Raw genomic sequence first — 18,899 nt, 5'->3', positions numbered from 1 at the left:
GCAACAAAGGACCATAAATATAATTTGGAACATACTGATGCAGAATCAACCATATTAAATGTATGTAGCATTTTGCTAAATTTGTAACAATCAGTGCTGTAAAAGGCCAATAGAGCACCAGAAATCACAAGCCCTTGAGGAGAGATGAGATGACTGCATTACTCTCGCTTTGTGTAAACATCTGAACAGAAAGTAAAATATAAGTCTGGAAAAGTATTTAATTTTAATTTTAATGGAATGAAAAGTCATGCAAGCATTCTTGCCATTTCAACAAGCAGAGCAGTCTAAGAAGATTTATGGCCCCCAATAAAGGAATAAGCAATGCCCTGCGTGTGATGTTGTGAGTGCTGGCAGGGAAGGGGCCCTGGAAAGAAAGACTGGAAATGTGTTGCAAGGCTAAACAAGTTTCACATCATTGCTTCGAGTTTTAGCTACATTCTAACAGTAGTGGTATATTGTGGCTTTCGTGAGCAGTGAGCTAAACGACTGAGTGTTTCTTTTGTAAAATAAGCTTATTTTAGGACCCAGAGGTAAATGAGGACAGCACTGGAGTAAAGCTGCACCAGATGTCAGCGACATGGGAGGAACGGAATGCTGCAATAAAACGCTGGCAGCTACCAGCCTAAAACACCCACAGTGAAAGGGGAGCACCAAATAGATAACAAAAATAGTATGTCACAGCAGCAAATAAAGAAACCGAAGTGAAATAATACAGTAGTTGTTCACTGCTCTGAAACAGAAAACAGAGGGAACAAAAAGGCAGATCTGACCACTAGCGAACAAGAATTTTTAAAGGACACTGCAACCAACAAATGAAATCACTTTAAGCCATAAGAAGTATACTAAAAGTATACACAAGGTCGAATGCTTACGCTCGACCCAAAAAATACAAGTGCGGTTCTCCGGGGTGGATATTGATGACCGATCTGGGACAAAGTGTGGAAATAGGGGAGAGGTTCTGCGGATCTCATTCATCACCGACAACACATGCATCTTGCCTTGGTGGTTTTTGAAAAACTCTTGGTTTACTTGTAATATTCACGTTGGTATTTCGGTATTGTATTTCACATGGCTCTAGATACAGACTGGCAAAAGCTATGCTGACAGCAAATGCCATCCCTCTGGAAGAGTCCAGCGCTGAACGTATGGCATCTGTTTGCCAGGAGGTTTCATGGGTCTTTCGAAAAAGGGGGGTGGGGGCTATAGGAAGGGATTTGAAAATTATAAAAAGGGAGAGGTTCAGGAGATAAGTAATTACAATAAAATTTTAGACTCCAGAATTACTATCAGCAATATACATAGTGGATGAAGACCATCCATCAATGTGTAACTAGAAACTAGAAATGTTAACCAGAGACAAAATAAACACACACTAACCAGCCATGTTCACTTAAAGGTGAACATGGCTGGTTAGTGAGAACAAAAAAAAAAAACTTCTCAAGGTTACCCCACCACATAAATATGCATAAATCACACACTTCATCATGCCATGTCACAAAAGTAAAGAACAAAAAACAAACAAAACACTTCTACTGTTTTATCTTCCTCTTTAAAATCAGGAAATAGAATTATGAATACTGAACATTTATCAGACAGTGAATCTTATGTCTGGTGAGTCTCCTTTAATGTGGTGGTTTGGTCACTTAGAGCCTGATTCTCAAACTGCACTTTGTAGTTCTACAAAACATAATTCAAAATGTACGTTTTGCCTATACTTGTGTGCAGAGTTCTCCTTTCTGACTGTGGAGTCTCCACACATGCAGGTATAGATTTTAGTAGCAAATGTGGGAGGGAGACAGGAGAGTGAGTGGGAAAGAGAGCAGGTTTACTACTAAAGGGTTTGGGATTAGGGAGGATTATTAGGGTCAGGGCAGGGTTTAGAGAGGGATGTCACCCACCCACATAAAAGTAAGCCAATTGCATAACTCTGGGGTGGAGGCATGTAACTTACACTTTGGCAATAAGGTTACAGGGACGTTGTAGTTGGGGAAATAGCATTACAAAAGTAGAAATTCACTCAAAAAACAAGGTTTACAGAGATGTCATAGTTAGTTACCTTAGGGCACAAGTTATAGTTTCTTGAGATAATTATAACTGCTGAATTTCTGTAGTTTTGTGTGTAAAATATGAACCTAACTATAACGTCCCTGTAACCTTTGGTTTGTTAGTGAAAAAATGTGTTTGTGTGTGTGTGTGTGTGTGTGTGTTTTATTTATATATATATATATATATATATATATATATATATATACACACATTTACTCACACACTTGACATCACCTCAACCATTGATTGCTCATGAATGTGTTTCAGAGATGCTAAACATAGCAATGCCATAATATGAGCAGATCATGAATAATTTGAATGACAAAAAGAATTGTGTTAATGACTATCGTCAACCAGTGAGTGCAGGTGACAGCTAACCTAGCGTAGTCCTGACATTATGCCATGTGTCCATTGATACACTGAACAGATGGGAGGGTAGATGGAACTGCAGAGCATAAAATTTGATGTGTTCCTATGTTATTTTATTCGCATGACTAGTCTGTATGGAATCACCTAGTGGTTTGTGTCACAACACATAAGTATGGAAATTGATGGACATATTTTATTCATCTTCATAACCCGAGAAATTAGTTTGTTCCTTTCCATTCAATTCCCTGTTTTTTTATTTTTTCTGATGTTTATCCTTCCTTTTACAGTCAGTGCAAGTTATATGTACAAGTTGTATTTCTCTCTCTTTTCACAAAATGTATTCATCAAATGCTGCTTATGGGGTCCTAATGATGGAGGATAATGTGTGCTTTTTGTATATACTGTGGTTTGGAAGGTAGCCATGTTTATAGGTCAAACAGTTACCTGCAGAACTCAATGTTATCCCCAAAATGGATTACATATTAGGGTTATGTTGAGAGAGATATTAGTTGTGCACCTTAGATCATTAACATGAGGCTTTGTAAATTTAGTAATCACACAAAGGTAAATATCATCTCTGATTGTCGTGCTGTGGGAAAAATGGTTTGCTTAGAACTATTTAATAAACAACAAAACAATTTTTTAAAATGCGTCAATCACCCAAGAAAATATCCAGATCCGGGTCTTTATTAATGAATTCTTGTAATGCATCCAAAGCAGTAATCCATTTATGAATGACATCTTCTGAGTTGTTGAATCCTATTTTCCTCACCCTTCTTGTCTATGTGATCAAAGAATAGAAGACTGGCCTTGGGGGTTTTGGGATTCATTCTTGTGACCTGCAGGTGAGAGGAGAAACCCACAGCGAGGACTTATATTAATGAGTAATCTTGGCAGCCTTGATGTGATATATGGTTTACCTCATGTAGCTGTGCGGCACCCAGTTAAGATTGGTCTGCGCACTAATTTGTATTGTCCTGAATTATTGTTTGATACGTTCTCTGGCGGATCCAGTTAGATGCCACATAAGTATTTTCAGTTTTTCAGCAGGATGTCTTGATGGTGAAATTATTGAACTCAATATACTCAAAGGAGTGTATCTTATTAGGTTGAGCAAATACAACAGATGTTGTTGTCCCTCTTGTGACTTTATATTTGTTAGCACAAAACAAGTCAACTGTTTAGTAACATTGGAGATTGTTACTGGAACTCAGGCTCTCTAACAAAAGATTTTCTAAAGCTAATTAAGTGCATTTCTCTACCTTCATCGATGCTAGAACAGTACCAGTTAGTTAGACATACAGTGTCGCTTGAATATCTTAAACCTTGAATTGGTGCATTCTGATGACATAGACTAATATCAGTATACATTTCTATTTGGGAGTAAACTTGAAAGATGATTAAATCGCTTGGGGTATTAACCCATTTACATTTATCATATTGCAGATTTGCCCTTTGCTATCAAGTGATTAGCGCAGATTCTAGTGGTTATTGCAACCCATTAAGGAGCAGTCTGATTTCCTGAGTGATAACTGCTAATGAGTCTTTGCGAGGAGATGATACCCCCGAGATTTTCAGGGAAGGGGGCACATTGGCATGTGAGTGTGTTGATTAGTTCCCACATGTTTCCGATTGTATCTCCCAGTACCAATTTGGTATTGGAACTGGTAGCAGAAAAGTGAGTTGGGTAATTGTCTGCAATAGGGATATATCTGTTCTTGAGTAAATGTTCAGTAATACACTTACACCTTTTCATGGTTGGGCAGTCAGCTACATACAGGAATTGGGTGACATATTCACCTTCGCGTCTGTATAACTTCACTCACCTATATTCTTTACTGCTGCTTCAAAATTCAAAACTGACACCATTTGGAAGGCTCCGCTGGTGTAATCAGATGTTTCATCATGCAACATCTTCCTACTTCTTTTGCTTTTGCCCTTGTGCTATTCTGACCTGTTCTAGTTATTTTTGATAGTATGGAAAAAAAAGGTCAGGCTTGATACATGCTTGAGGTGATCCCTGGATGCAACATAGCCATACCAATTTTTGCAAATGAAATTAAAGTAATTAAATTCATGTTCTTTCTATAGTTAAACATGCCTTTATTATTCTCTTGCAGCTTATGAAAGTGAAAAAACAAGAAAACCGATCTTTCTGAACACCGGCTTAACCAGCACTAAAAACTATGGCAAGACCATCCTAACAAAGGTATTCAGAAACATATAGAATGGTCTTTATTAACAGATGTTCTGTCACATTTGTTTATTTGTAGTTAGTTTGACTAAATATGACATAAATTCACAGGAAACGTATGTGGTATTTTAAACAGATACATTCCATAGTGGTCACCATCTTCTGTTTTCGCATATCAATCACATTTTTGTGTAATAGTTGAGCATTCCACTATTTGAGCCTTTAAGCATGTGTTTTTGTTATGAAGTTAGATATATTTTTAAAGGTTTAGTGCAGAAGGTATTAAACATTTACAAATATATTTAGGATCGGTGATAGAGGAGCAATTGTGTAGCACTAGAGCCCAAATGTACTAAGAATTAGAATAGCGATTTCCAGATAGTGATTTTATCTGAATCGCTATTTGGTTGTCACTATTCGTAATGCATGAAAGATATATTTTTAAAAAACGGATTCCTAGTGGGTTGCAAATCCACCGACTTCATGAATATTAATAAGGTAGATCACAATTTGCGACCCATAGAAGACCACAAGGATGGTGGCCTTCTGAAGTCAGCAAACCACCATGTTTATGATTGCTTTTAAATAAAGCATTGTTTTTTAAATGCAACCAATTTTTCTTTTAAAAAACGAAATAAATTAAAAAAAAAAACAAGAGTGTATCTGACCACTGCCTGCTTTTAAAAATATTTTTTTGTAGCACTCTCAAAAGGAAAGGGGTCCCTTTCGCACACTTCCTGTTTGTGAACGTCTTACCATCTCCTTGGAGGAGGTTGTAAAGTATTACTGGAATTTGGTCACAAAACATTAATACATACACTAAGGGTTCACTGTTTGGAAGAGACACCCTAAACAATTTAGTGATTTGGTAATGTTACCGAATTGCTTAATGAGTATAATACATTTGTATAAGCCATTTAGCACTCTATCTCTGTTTATTCTGAGGTAGAAATTATGCCTCATGGAAAGGCAGGCCGTTGTCCATACAAATCATTGCAAAGGGACTACGGATAGAAATATATATTTTTTTACTTTGGGTGCCATGGAGTGTATAACTTCCTCCTTGAGGTTTTGGCTTTGCTTATCCGCAATGACCAATAAGTGTATCTTATTGTGATGCAAGCAAAATCAGCATAGTTTAAGACCATGGAATTGTCTATTCGATGTTGGGGGGCCAGTGCTCAGAGGTGTTCTTTACAATGGATATGCAGGTGGTAGCAACCATGTCTTTCATAATGTGCTTGCTTTCTTCAGTTCCAGTTGCTTGTGCCTTTTCCCCGGAGTTGGATACTCATTACTTATTGGAGTAAGATGTATTTGACCATGTTTACACCTGGTTTATACATGAGTTGAAGCAACTAGTCTTGAAATTTGCAGAATATATTTTTCTGTGCTAGTGAGAGCTTGGGCGCAGAACCCTGTAATGTGGGGATCAAAGGCTGCCAATATAAAGAAGAAGTGACTTGCCCAGAGAATGTCATAGAATCTTTTTTGTATGGGAATGTCCTAAAGTTATTGCTGTGAGAGCACAGCTACCATAGGTGACACAGACCGATCTTCATTACCTTTTTTATTGTTTTTTTAATTACTTGATTTCCTCTTCTTGCCATTCCCATACTGTCTCTTAAGTTTATGAAAAGGTATAATCAGTGATTTCAGAAATTGACTTTTGTTCTGAAAAGCGTGGGATGGTGCTGTTTCCTCCAATGTTGTTTGGACAAGGCTGGCATTATTGATGTTTTTAAAACCTGGTAACTAAGATGACTGAGAGAAATGCTGATTTATTAAATACAAGATCATGCTGAATCCTATTCCCTTGACCTTTTATTGGCTTGATACCAATTGAGATGAAACATAAGTGTATAAGATATTGATTCCTACAAACCTTAAGGGCATGCAATAAGAACAATTCATGGCCACAACTGCCTACATGCAGAACAAATGCAACAATTTTACTCAAGCATATTTACCTGTGTTTCATCCTGGGCCATGGATAACAACCCTGGACACCAGCCCCCCACTTAAGGAACACCTTGCCAAAAAAGCACATATGGCCTGGTACCATCTCCCTCTTCTAAAGAAAGTGAAACATTTTCTTCCAGAAAGCAACTTTAGAGCAGATGTTCAAGCCCTTGTACCCGGATGGTGGTAACATCTTACTTCATTGTTTTCCAGACTCTAAACTGGTACCTCCTCAGGGCATCCACATCTCATCCGGGGCCTGAAGAAATATGATCAGGTCACCCACATACTGATAGAACTCTTTTCCCCTTGCTGGCCCACACCATATTTAAAACCACTTACATAATTTTCAAAATCATCATGACCTGCACTGCATTTATCTTGGTTTCTCAGCATGCCTGCAGCCAGGACCACCTCAACGCTGCTCCAAATTAGGAAAGAGTTGAGGACTCAACTCTTTAATGAACACTACATCACAATGTATTAACAGACCGTCCCTCTCCTATGGTTCATTGACTATATGCTTGTCTTTGACCATGTACCGTTCTCTCCTGCCTTTTGGCTCGGTTTGCGTTCTTTAAATACCATACACAGCATGAAAACTTTAAATGATGACATCCATTTTTGCCTGTATTGACCATCTGGAAACAGTGTTCAGACTCTAAGTGCATTAAAGTTTTCCTGCCATAGAATTTGGCCATTAATGTGGTAACACTTGGGACTGCCCCCAGGTTAAAGACTATCTCTCACTATTGTGGTATTGAAACAGACCGATTCAGTAGTCTGTTGCGGACAGCTTTGCACGTGTGCTACATTTAAAATACTTTATACATTTTTTTAAAATATATGTGACACCACTGGCCAAATTGACTAGATCCTTTGGATTTTCTACTGTCTCTTATGTGGATGATATGCAAATTCTCTCAGGTGATCCTACAGAGGTTGCTAAATGTTTCAATGAGTGTATTTGTGAGGTAGTAGACTGGGTGAAAGACAATTTTCTCAAGTTAAACTCTGAGAAAATAGAGGTTCTTCTTTTTGGAAAGGAAACCGCTCTCTGGAATCCTACAAGGTGGCTTCAAGAGCTGGGCCCTCTCTCCTCTCCAGTCACTAAGGCTAGAAATCTAAGGGTGATGTTTGATTACAATCTCACTTCCTCTTACCAATTAATCAAATTACATCATCCTGTTTTTACCATTTAAGAACATCAACAAAGATCCTCCCTTTCATCTTCTTTGATTTACAGAAAACAGTAATCCCTACATTAGTTATCTCCACGATTGACTACTGTAATGCCTTTTATATTGGCATACGAACAAGGCAGATGTATAACTTGCAAATATTTCAAAATGCAGCAGTTCACCTTCTTATGAATATCCCAAAATATGCATCAGCCTCCCAAACAATAGAGATGGTATATTGGCTTCTAGTTAGAAATAGAGTGCCTTAAGGCACTCTGCCTGGCACACAAAGCCCTTCACAATTCTGGCCCACTTTATCTGAGAAACATATTCCATTATTATATCCCCAGAAAACCCATCCTACTGGTTCCACCAAATCGATTGCCATGTATACTTGTCCTTATTCTGGAACTGTGTACCCAGTTGGCTTCTGGTAGCTCAACAGTTGAGACCAAGCACACTGAGCTGCCCAGAATCGTAACCAGGGATGGCTCAGAACCAGAGTTGTGTCCAGACCTGCTACCTCTGTATCCTTTGCACAAACTCTTGCCTCCCCTCTAAGGGAGAAGAGCCTTTCTTAAAAGACTATACACCCAAAAATACGGAGTTGGACTTTAACAGATTCCTAGAGAGTAATGTTGCCCCTATAACTCAAAGGGCCTGACTCCACTTCTTCCATCTGCCAACTTCAAGCCCATTCTAATGCCGGTACCTGTGTGCTCCGAGTTCTTTAGTCCATCATTGACCCCACCGTAGATGGAGGCCGTCAAGGAGACCATTCTGCAGCTTTTCAGGATGATGCCAGGTCCCTCTTCAGTGCCTTTGGGACCTATAGAGCTGCAGGACTTCCCAGTTGGACTTAATCTGATGAGGCCTGCCCCAGCACAGTTGACCCTCTTAGAACTCCATCCTATCCTATACTGGTGCTGGCCGGCACCTCCACTCCTTTGCTAGAGATCTTATTGGTTCTTACAGCTTCAGTGCTGTTTCTAACTGCAGTACCCTGACAACTATCTCTGATCCAGAGCCGACGTCTGCTCACACCAGGCTTTTGTCTCATTATGAAATTACCAACTTTAACTTCAGTGCCAGTACTATGGTAAGCTGGAGGTCTTGTTCGAATTGGATTCTGTCACATTTCAAGGATTTCAAGATGCTCCTTTGTGATTTAGATAATGACAGAGAGGTTAACTATGTACTTCCCTTTCATTACTCAAATGCTGGCCTCTACTTAGATCTGCAACATGCTAATGTCCTTGAAACTTTCCGAGACTGAATTGCACTCAACAGCATTGCCCCATCTAAGAATTGCTTCCTTTATGTTAGTACTCCATAGAGCAGCAGACGTTTTGGATTGCTGGTTGTCTACCATAGAGACCAAGGCAGACGTACTGACAGAAAGCTTGCACACTGGGCATGGCCCTTTAGAGCCATTGCTGCTGTTTAAAGAGTCTTTAACAGAAACATTTGATGGCAACCTTGTCTAAACCATGTTCAGATGCCTCTGTGTCCAGTGGCTAGGTGCCATAGACCTGCCTGTGGAGATCCAACCTTTCTGATCCAGCACCTGACTCCTGAGAGGTTGGTGGTTCAAGCTACCTCTGGTAAGGTAAATTCTTACACATTCCCCATTGCGCTTCCTGACAGTGAGTCGAAGCACATTGATGCAGTCAGCAAAAGAGTCTTTTCTTCTGACAGTTTGGCACTGAATGCCTTTTGCGTGCAACATGTATGCCTTGTGGGACGTGGATAGTGTGATATTACCTGACATCTCTGACGAATGCAGGCATGCTTTTTCTCAGACAGTTCAAGGTGGGCAGGATACAGCTATATGTGTTTTAAAGGCCAGCTCGGACTCAACACATAGTGTGATGGGTACTCGCAATCATTTTCCCAGGGATCACAACGTGTGTTTTATAGTGTGACCGAAGGCCCCATTGATGCCAGCAGGGTGTGGGCTGTGCGGTGGAAGTTGGTCATAGGGGAAGCAAACCATGTACATGGTGTGCACCGTGAGTTGTAGAGTTATTTTGAGGGTTTCATTCAGTGCTGCCTCATAAATGAAGCTCCTAGTCTGTAAAAGAGACCTAGATTTCACAGTAGTGGGTTATTCTGTATCTTGAAATACTATCCCTCTACCACACCCTGGGTAAGCCTTCCTTAGTTTGCTATCGCTACTTATGGTGAAATAAGTGCACAAAGGTAGTAACTTGATCATTGAGTTGTAATGAAATGGCATCTTAGGCCTCACATTTGCCTTACTCCTTTAGTCTCTCATATTTAAACATTAGACGTTCCTAGAAAAAGGCTCCGTTAAGGTAGCAAATATTATTTTAAAAAATCTATGACAAATACCCCCCTCAACAAGGCGTGCATACCACACTCTAGCGGTGGAGATTCAGGGCCAAAGAAGAGGCACCACATCAGCCTGCTGGTGCTTTATGCCATTTGGTTGGCTCTGAAGGCCTTACTTCTGTCCCTCAAAGGCAGAGGTCTTCAAACCTTTTGATGGCGGGACCCCCTCTTTAAAAATTTTAGGTGTAAGGACCCCTCCTGATAAAAAATTTCTAGAACCTAGTACTCATCATCATCAACAATAATAAACGTTCCCATTTCCCACAGCAAATCATTTTTACTGTGAGGAAATAATATTAAACAGTGTTTATCAAACCAAAGGTCAGTGAGTGTGGGGGCGTGGTCAAGGGTGTAGTTAAAAACAAAAGTTCTCATTTATGAGGAATTGACTTGGGGCAGCGCCGCACGTCTTCTTGCTACACTGCCCCACGCCAATACAAAAGGGCAGGAATCAACCGTATTTATGAAATTCAGTGCATTTCTGTCCTTTCCCCCTGCGCTGGCGCACAATTGTTACCTAGTGTCAACATAGGCAGGATTGTATTTGTGCAGGAAGGGGCACCTTCCTGCACAAAACAATCCAGAGAGGCACTGTACCTCTTTCTATATGTGCAGCAGAATGCAACACACATGGAAAGAGAAAAAAACAAGGAGAAATTAGAACATTTCTCCTCATTACGCCTGCTCTGGGGAGGCGTAAGGTTTTGGCACTGCTCCAGTTTACGTGATTTTGTAAATCTGGGGAAGTGTCAAAATCCATCTGTGTTGCATGGGAACACCTGCAAAGTAAGGCAATGCAGCAGCTTGCACTGCTTTGACTTACAAGGCAATTCAAAGCCACTCAGGGTGGCTTTGCGTCATCTAATAGGTATGACTGAGAGGCTTGTGCCACTGAAGCGTAAAAAAAAATTATGCTCCAGCAGCGCGAGCCTCTCATAAATAAGCCTAAAATATTCTCTATGTTTTTTTAAGTCTTTCACCGTCAGGTAGCTACATAGAAAGTAACAGCCAGCTTAAATGAAAAATAAATAAAAGAAAGTTGCTACTCATTGAGAAATGCACTGTAGTGCATTATGAAACCTCAATTAATGCACTGCAGAGGTCTGTGTGTAACCAGAGAGCGACAGAACTAAATCTTGGTTAGTGCAGTTGAGAATAGTGACTTGTGTATTTTTTGTGCCATGAGGTCACAGCCTGTGACAGAAAGCACTGTGAATATGTAAGGCGTTATTTTATACTTGCATTACACACAGTATAAGATAGGCCACTACAACAAGGTTTGAGATAAAACTGTGCTTCCAAAATGTAGATTTAAGTAACATCAGAGCATATGCAATACCTTTTTTTTTTTTTTTTAAATAGCTGTCCCTTCAACACCTCCAGGTGAAGTAAGCACTGTGGAAATGCTGTAGAAATACAATTACAATTAAAAGTGTGCACTTCACAGCACATTTGTTAACTCTGCATTTCCCCTCTAAAAGAATAAATGTTTGTCCTCACAAAGCTTTGACTGATTCGATCATTTAAAGCTGCTCCCAAGCACCCTATACATTTGCAGATTAGCTCTTATAGCACATTTGCATTTAATTCAGGAAGCAGACACCCTGTGATGAAGGTCTTCTTAGCTGTCTGTGAGGCTTTCGCAGCACAGGAGACTCAAATTAAAGTTCAGCTGAGGCATTTTAAGGATCGGCTGGGGGAATGCGGGACCCCCTTTCCAGGACTCCACGGCCCCCCTGGGGGTCGCGACCCCCAGATTGAAGACCTCTGCTCAAAGGGAATCCAGTTTAGGGCCTGATGGACAACATGACCACTAGGTGGCACTGCAAAAATCAGAGCATGTGTAGTTGCAGATCCAGTGCCAGGAGGCGGTGTGGCATTAGAAGTGGTTGGACTCTTAGAGGATGCCCCAGACACTCAACCGTTTGGGAGGGGGGGGGTCACTAATTCATGATGGGCAAGGTCAGCAGATATCCTCTGATGTACCATGAATGGCATTTTCACCTGGTGGTGGTTCAAGACATCTTTGACCAATAGGTCATGCCTTGGCTAGATCTTTTCGTTATGACAGAAAGCGCATAGTGACGCAACTACTGCACATTTGGAGTTTCCACCAATAGGCTGCATGGGTGATGCATAATGCCTGAAGTGGTGCTTTGGTCTCCTGAATACCTTGCCACCCCCACCTCTCCTGCCCAACTTCTGAAGAAGGTCAGAAAAGACCAAGCTCAGATCATTCTGGTAGCCCCAGATTTCACCAGAAGAGTGTGTTACTCTTATCCCCTGAGTCTGAACATTTACCCTCTGATCCTCCTGCCTCTTTGAGAGGAACTCCTGTCTCAGCAACAGGGGAGGTTCCTCCCCCTGAACCACTACAACCTGCATGAACATTGAGTGGCACCGTCTGAATGGGTTTGATCTGCCCACGGTGGTAGTGGATGATGTTATCGCAACTAGGTGCCCATTTGCCAAATCTATTTATTCTGCTCTTTAATCTGGTGTGGTGACAAGTTGACTTTCTCAAGACAAATCTAGCTGTTGTTTTGTTTTGTAGTATCTTGTTTTGTAAGGAGCAGCAGTATCACTGTCAACCTCCATATTGAGTTTGGGATATTGGCTACATAACTCAGCAACACACCAAATAAGACAGTTGTAGCCATTGACTGATAATATCCGCCAGGAGATTACTCACCTTTTCCTTCCTTCTATACAAATAGAGTTGGGTGTAGCATGGGAAAACTGACAACACTTTTTGTCATATCAAATGTTCTCATAACCTATAGAGTATTATACAAACAATTGTAGATTTTAAAATGTAGGACCTATATATATATATATATATATATATATATATATATATATATATATATATATATATTCTCACCAAAAATAAATCATCGCACTCCGGGAAGTTCCTCTTTTCAGCTTTTAATTATATCGTGAACAGTGCTTCCACCACCTAACGCATTTCAACATAACCAGGTCTTGATGGACCTGTGATCACATAAAGGCAACCAAAAAGATATCAGCACTGGTCTTGGGTCCACTACTGCTTGCCGGCCATGGTCAGACCTGAAAAATACATACCGATGACCAACCCTCGGATTCAGCACCGAAAAAGACCAAAGTGCATTCAGCGCCGACTGCACAGCGTTCCACACCTGTTTCTGGATTGAGTCAAAGAGCGGAGACTTCCACCTCTGAGCTAAAAACCCTACCATCCATTTTGGAGCCAAAAAAGCTACTATCCACCTTGGAGCCAACATTCTTGGCCGACTAAAACATTCGGTCTCCAAACTTTCAGAGCTAAGACCTGTGAGTGAAAAATATGCTCCAGCTACAGATGAGTCTTCAGAAATAAGACCCATACTTGAAGTGATGGACGCTAAGCAGCGCAAAATCCAAATCCATAAAGACACTGGAAGGATTATTGCTTCTCCTCCTTCTGCAGCTAAAAGAAAGTTACCTTCCAAGAGACTTTAGAAGCTGGGCCTCCAACTGCTAAGATATTTAAGCATAAGAAGAAACCAAAGGCAGTACATCAGCCTTGACCACCACATTCCCCTTTGCTTTCTGCTTCCCCAACACCAGATTCTCCTCCACCACCACCACCTTCACCTACACAATTTTCTCCATAATCCCCTAGCTCTACACATGGGGATGGTTTGGGTGACACTCATTATAATATAGACCCATGGGATTTATATGATCCAGACCCTACTCCATCCAGTCATTCTGATTTATACCCGGCTAAGCCATCTCCACCTGAAGACACCACTGCCTACAATCAGGTCTTAGCTAGGGTAGCTGCATATCACAACGTGCAGTTGCAATTAGATCCCATAGAGGATGACTTTTTTATTCAGTACACTATCAACCACTCGCAAAGAGCATCAATGCCTACCAATGCTCCCAGGCATGCATAAACATGCAGATGTCATTTTTAAGGAGCCAGTGAAGGCTAGGATTATTACACCAAGGGTGGACAAAAAGTACAAGCCTGCACCTTCAGATCCACTTTTTATCACACAACAATTGCCACCTGACTATGTTGTTGTTAGTGCAGGTAGGAAAAGGGCAAGTAGCCAGTCCTCAGAGGATGCTCCTCCCCCAGATAAGGAGAGTCGCAAGTGTGATGCAGGAGGGAAGAGAGTAGCAACTCAAACTGCTAATCACTGGAGAATTGCGAACTCTCAAGCTCTGTTAGCAAGATATGATAGAGCTCATTAGGATCAGATGTAGGAGTTCTTACAGTATCATCCACCAGAACACCCAAAAAGGGCACAGCAGGTAGTTACAGAGGGCCAGGCTATCTCTAACAATCAAATTTGGTCTGCCTTAGATGCAGCAGACAGGGCAGCAAGGGGTATTAAAACCAGTGTGGTTATCAGAAGGCACTCACGGCTAAGAACTTCAGGGTTCAAACCTGAGATACAACAGCCAGTACTCAATATGCCTTTTGGTAAACAGCACTTATTTGGCCCAGAGGTGGATTACACCATAGAGAAATTAAAGAATGTTTCTGAGACAGCGAAGGCTATGGGTGCACTTTATACTACACCAGCTTGGGGAACTTTTCGTAGGCCCCAGTTCACAGGTTGTTTTAAACCATCAACCTCAGAGCCATCCACATCCCAACAAAAGCAAGGACAACAATTTTACACCAAAGGTTCTTTCAGAGGATGTTACCAAGGAAACAACTTTAGAGGTAGAGGTAAATCCGCCACCTCAAGAAATGCCTCTACCTTACCTAAACAGTAACTTTCTGCAAATCCCCACACAGTATGCATCTCCTGTGGGAGGAAGACTGGAAACTTTCTACCAACAATGGCACAACATTACAACGTATCAATGGGTGCTGTCACAATAGAACTGGTACCTATACCTCAACAAGGGGCAGAAATGTATTCTCTATACTTCCTGATACCAAAAAAGGATGGTACTCTCAGACCAATCCTGGATCTCAGACCCCTTAATCAGTACATCCTCTCAGAGCATTTCCACATGGTCACTCTTCAGGATGTCATTTCCCTACTACAAAAACAGGAGTACATGACAGCATTAGATCTAGAAGATGCTTACTTCCTCATTCCAATACATCCAGCACATCGCAAATACCTAAGATGTGTGATAGCAGGCAAACACTACCAGTTCAAAGTGCTACCCTTTGGAATAACAACAGCACCAAGGGTATTCACCAAATGCCTCTCAGTGGTTGCAGCATACCACAGAAGGCAACATATACATGTCTTTCCCTATTTGGATGACTGGCTTGTAAAAGCCAGCACCATTCAAACCTGTCAACAGCACACGCAATACACGGTTGATACCCTTCACAGTCTAGGGTTCACAATCAATTAACAAAAATCTCTTCTGCAACCAACACAAATACAGCGGTACCTGGGAGCAATTCTGAACACTCAGTCAGCATTAGCGTACCCAAACCCACAGAGAATTCAAGCTTTCCACAATCTCAGCTACAATACAATCACACTTACACAGTAAGGTTTAACATGAAACTGTTGGGAATTATGGCATCGTGCATAGCAATAGTATATGCACAACTAAAAATGAGACCCCTACCACAGTGTTTCTTGCAACAATGATTTCAAGCACAGGGCCAACTTCACGATGTAGTGTTGTTGGACCGCCAAACTTAAAACTCTCTGCAATGGTGGAATCACACCAACTTATCAAAAGGGCAGCCACTTCAGCACCCTGTGCCACAGACTATAATCACCATTGATGCATCAATGATAGGTTGGGGAGCCGATTTCAACAACCTTACCATACAGGGGAAATGGGACTCAATTCAACACACTTATCACATAAATCACTTGGAATTGATAGCAGTGTTCTTAGCACTCAAAGCATTTCAGCCACAGAACACGCAATGTATGGAAGTTCTAAAACAAGCATGCAAACCTACAACTGGACAATGAAAAAGACAGACCGTTGGAACACGTCGTGGGGTCTGCCAGAGTGCGTCACTGTTGACGACCGATTGAACTGACAATAAATATATATATATATATATATATATATAGAACAAAAAGTAGCTAAGGCACCAGTTTGGGATCCATCCAAACACTTTATTCCAGAGTGAACAACAACTCTCCTTTTCCTGACGCGTTTCGGCTCCAACTGCCTTGATCACAGGTGAGACAATGCAAATGATCACGAAGCCAGTGCTTTTTAAATTGCTGATCATGTGACCTGATAATCACGAACTCAATGTCCCAAGGTGCACCATTCCATATTTTTAAACTCTGGTGCTGAATCGTTGTACTGCATAAAATAGCGTTTTAGGCACCAAAGTTACAATGTATACTGGAAAGGTGTCCTTATTGAAAGTTGTTGCCCATATTCATCTCGTTATAAGGAGGTCCCAAACAGCTAGAAGGGAGGTAAAATACCTCTCTCCCATCCCTTGCTCACCTCAGTTTGACCTTCTGTCTCGGATAAATGCCGTGGTTCTCACCGAGGAAAGCGGGTCGGGCCCCTTCAATATAAATCATAGTTCAACACGCTCCATTAAGGGGCCACAGACCCTGACAGGGCAGCCTCCGCATGAGGGCGAAGCATCCCATCTTGACATAGAACAAAAAGTAGCTAAGGCACCAGTTTGGGATCCATCCAAACACTTTATTCCAGAGTGAACAACAACTCTCCTTTTCCTGACGCGTTTCGGCTCCAACTGCCTTGATCACAGGTGAGACAATGCAAATGATCACGAAGCCAGTGCTTTTTAAATTGCTGATCATGTGACCTGATAATCACGAACTCAATGTCCCAAGGTGCACCATTCCATATTTTTAAACTCTGGTGCTGAATCGTTGTACTGCATAAAATAGCGTTTTAGGCACCAAAGGGAGCACTGGCTTCGTGATCATTTGCATTGTCTCACCTGTGATCAAGGCAGAAGGTCAAACTGAGGTGAGCAAGGGATGGGAGAGAGGTATTTTACCTCCCTTCTAGCTGTTTGGGACCTCCTTATAACGAGATGAATATGGGCAACAACTTTCAATAAGGACACCTTTCCAGTATACATTGTAACTTTGGTGCCTAAAACGCTATTTTATGCAGTACAACGATTCAGCACCAGAGTTTAAAAATATGGAATGGTGCACCTTGGGACATTGAGTTCGTGATTATCAGGTCACATGATCAGCAATTTAAAAAGCACTGGCTTCGTGATCATTTGCATTGTCTCACCTGTGATCAAGGCAGTTGGAGCCGAAACGCGTCAGGAAAAGGAGAGTTGTTGTTCACTCTGGAATAAAGTGTTTGGATGGATCCCAAACTGGTGCCTTAGCTACTTTTTGTTCTATGTCAAGATGGGATGCTTCGCCCTCATGCGGAGGCTGCCCTGTCAGGGTCTGTGGCCCCTTAATGGAGCGTGTTGAACTATGATTTATATTGAAGGGGCCCGACCCGCTTTCCTCGGTGAGAACCACGGCATTTATCCGAGACAGAAGGTCAAACTGAGGTGAGCAAGGGATGGGAGAGAGGTATTTTACCTCCCTTCTAGCTGTTTGGGACCTCCTTATAACGAGATGAATATGGGCAACAACTTTCAATAAGGACACCTTTCCAGTATACATTGTAACTTTGGTGCCTAAAACGCTATTTTATGCAGTACAACGATTCAGCACCAGAGTTTAAAAATATGGAATGGTGCACCTTGGGACATTGAGTTCGTGATTATCAGGTCACATGATCAGCAATTTAAAAAGCACTGGCTTCGTGATCATTTGCATTGTCTCACCTGTGATCAAGGCAGTTGGAGCCGAAACGCGTCAGGAAAAGGAGAGTTGTTGTTCACTCTGGAATAAAGTGTTTGGATGGATCCCAAACTGGTGCCTTAGCTACTTTTTGTTCTATGTCAAGATGGGATGCTTCGCCCTCATGCGGAGGCTGCCCTGTCAGGGTCTGTGGCCCCTTAATGGAGCGTGTTGAACTATGATATATATATATATATATATATATGTATATATATATATATATATATATATATATATATATATATATATATAATTTTTTGTTTTTTTGTTTATCATGTTATCCCACGATTACCTCTGAGTCTTTTCGTGGGTCAGATCGCAAGGAATAACGGCAGCACCACCAACTTAAAATTGAAAAATTTCATTTTGCAAACAGGAAAAATGGCGACGTGTTTCAGCCTGAAGCCTTCAACTGGCCATATATATTTCAGTGATATCAATTTCCCTTGAGAACAACAAAATAAACGGTATCTCCTGCCTAAAATGTACTTCCCACAATCTTCTAGCAGCAGGTCAACAGCATCATTTGAATTTAAACATAAATTGTAGAGCTTGGATACCTGCCTGGTGATGGACACTGAATTAATGAAGCCTGCTAGAGGGGTGAACTCACCAGGTGCAATTGGAAATGTTTGAGTTGTTGTTTTTTACCATCTGCTTGCAACAGAAATATGTAACTATTTCCAGGGGTTTAGTTCACACACCGGCTTTGTTACCATTATGCGTTGTGTTCACCCACCAGAAATAAGTGCCCCATCTGTGTAAATCCATGTTTAAAAAGAAACTATACAAACCTTGGTTTTGATGTGGGTGGTAGTAAAGTGTTAAAGTCTAATGGGATTGCTGGTGAGAATAATAATTTTACTACAGCTTCATTAGCCAAGGTCCACTATGCACGTAATGTGGTGAGAACTGCAGAGGATGGTCCAGGTTGCCTAGTTCCCAGAATGGTCTGCAAGGAACCACTCTCAATCTGATCATTTTAAATCATAACATGAAGGGGGAACT

General features: G+C 41.2%; 1 protein-coding gene across 1 annotated transcript in view; it reads left to right on the top strand.

Annotated features, from left to right (window-relative positions):
• Positions 1 to 18,899, top strand: part of ADAM17 (ADAM metallopeptidase domain 17) — a 475,078-nt gene that overhangs the window by 264,879 nt on the left and 191,300 nt on the right. Inside the window, exon 10 of the mRNA XM_069235905.1 lies at positions 4,536 to 4,624. Coding sequence (XP_069092006.1) covers positions 4,536 to 4,624 — 89 coding nt within the window. The remainder of the gene's footprint in view (positions 1 to 4,535; positions 4,625 to 18,899) is intronic.

Source organism: Pleurodeles waltl, chromosome 5 (assembly GCF_031143425.1).
Source record: "Pleurodeles waltl isolate 20211129_DDA chromosome 5, aPleWal1.hap1.20221129, whole genome shotgun sequence".
Taxonomy (NCBI): Eukaryota; Metazoa; Chordata; class Amphibia; order Caudata; family Salamandridae; genus Pleurodeles; species Pleurodeles waltl.
This window is presented reverse-complemented; position numbering and strand designations above follow the sequence as displayed.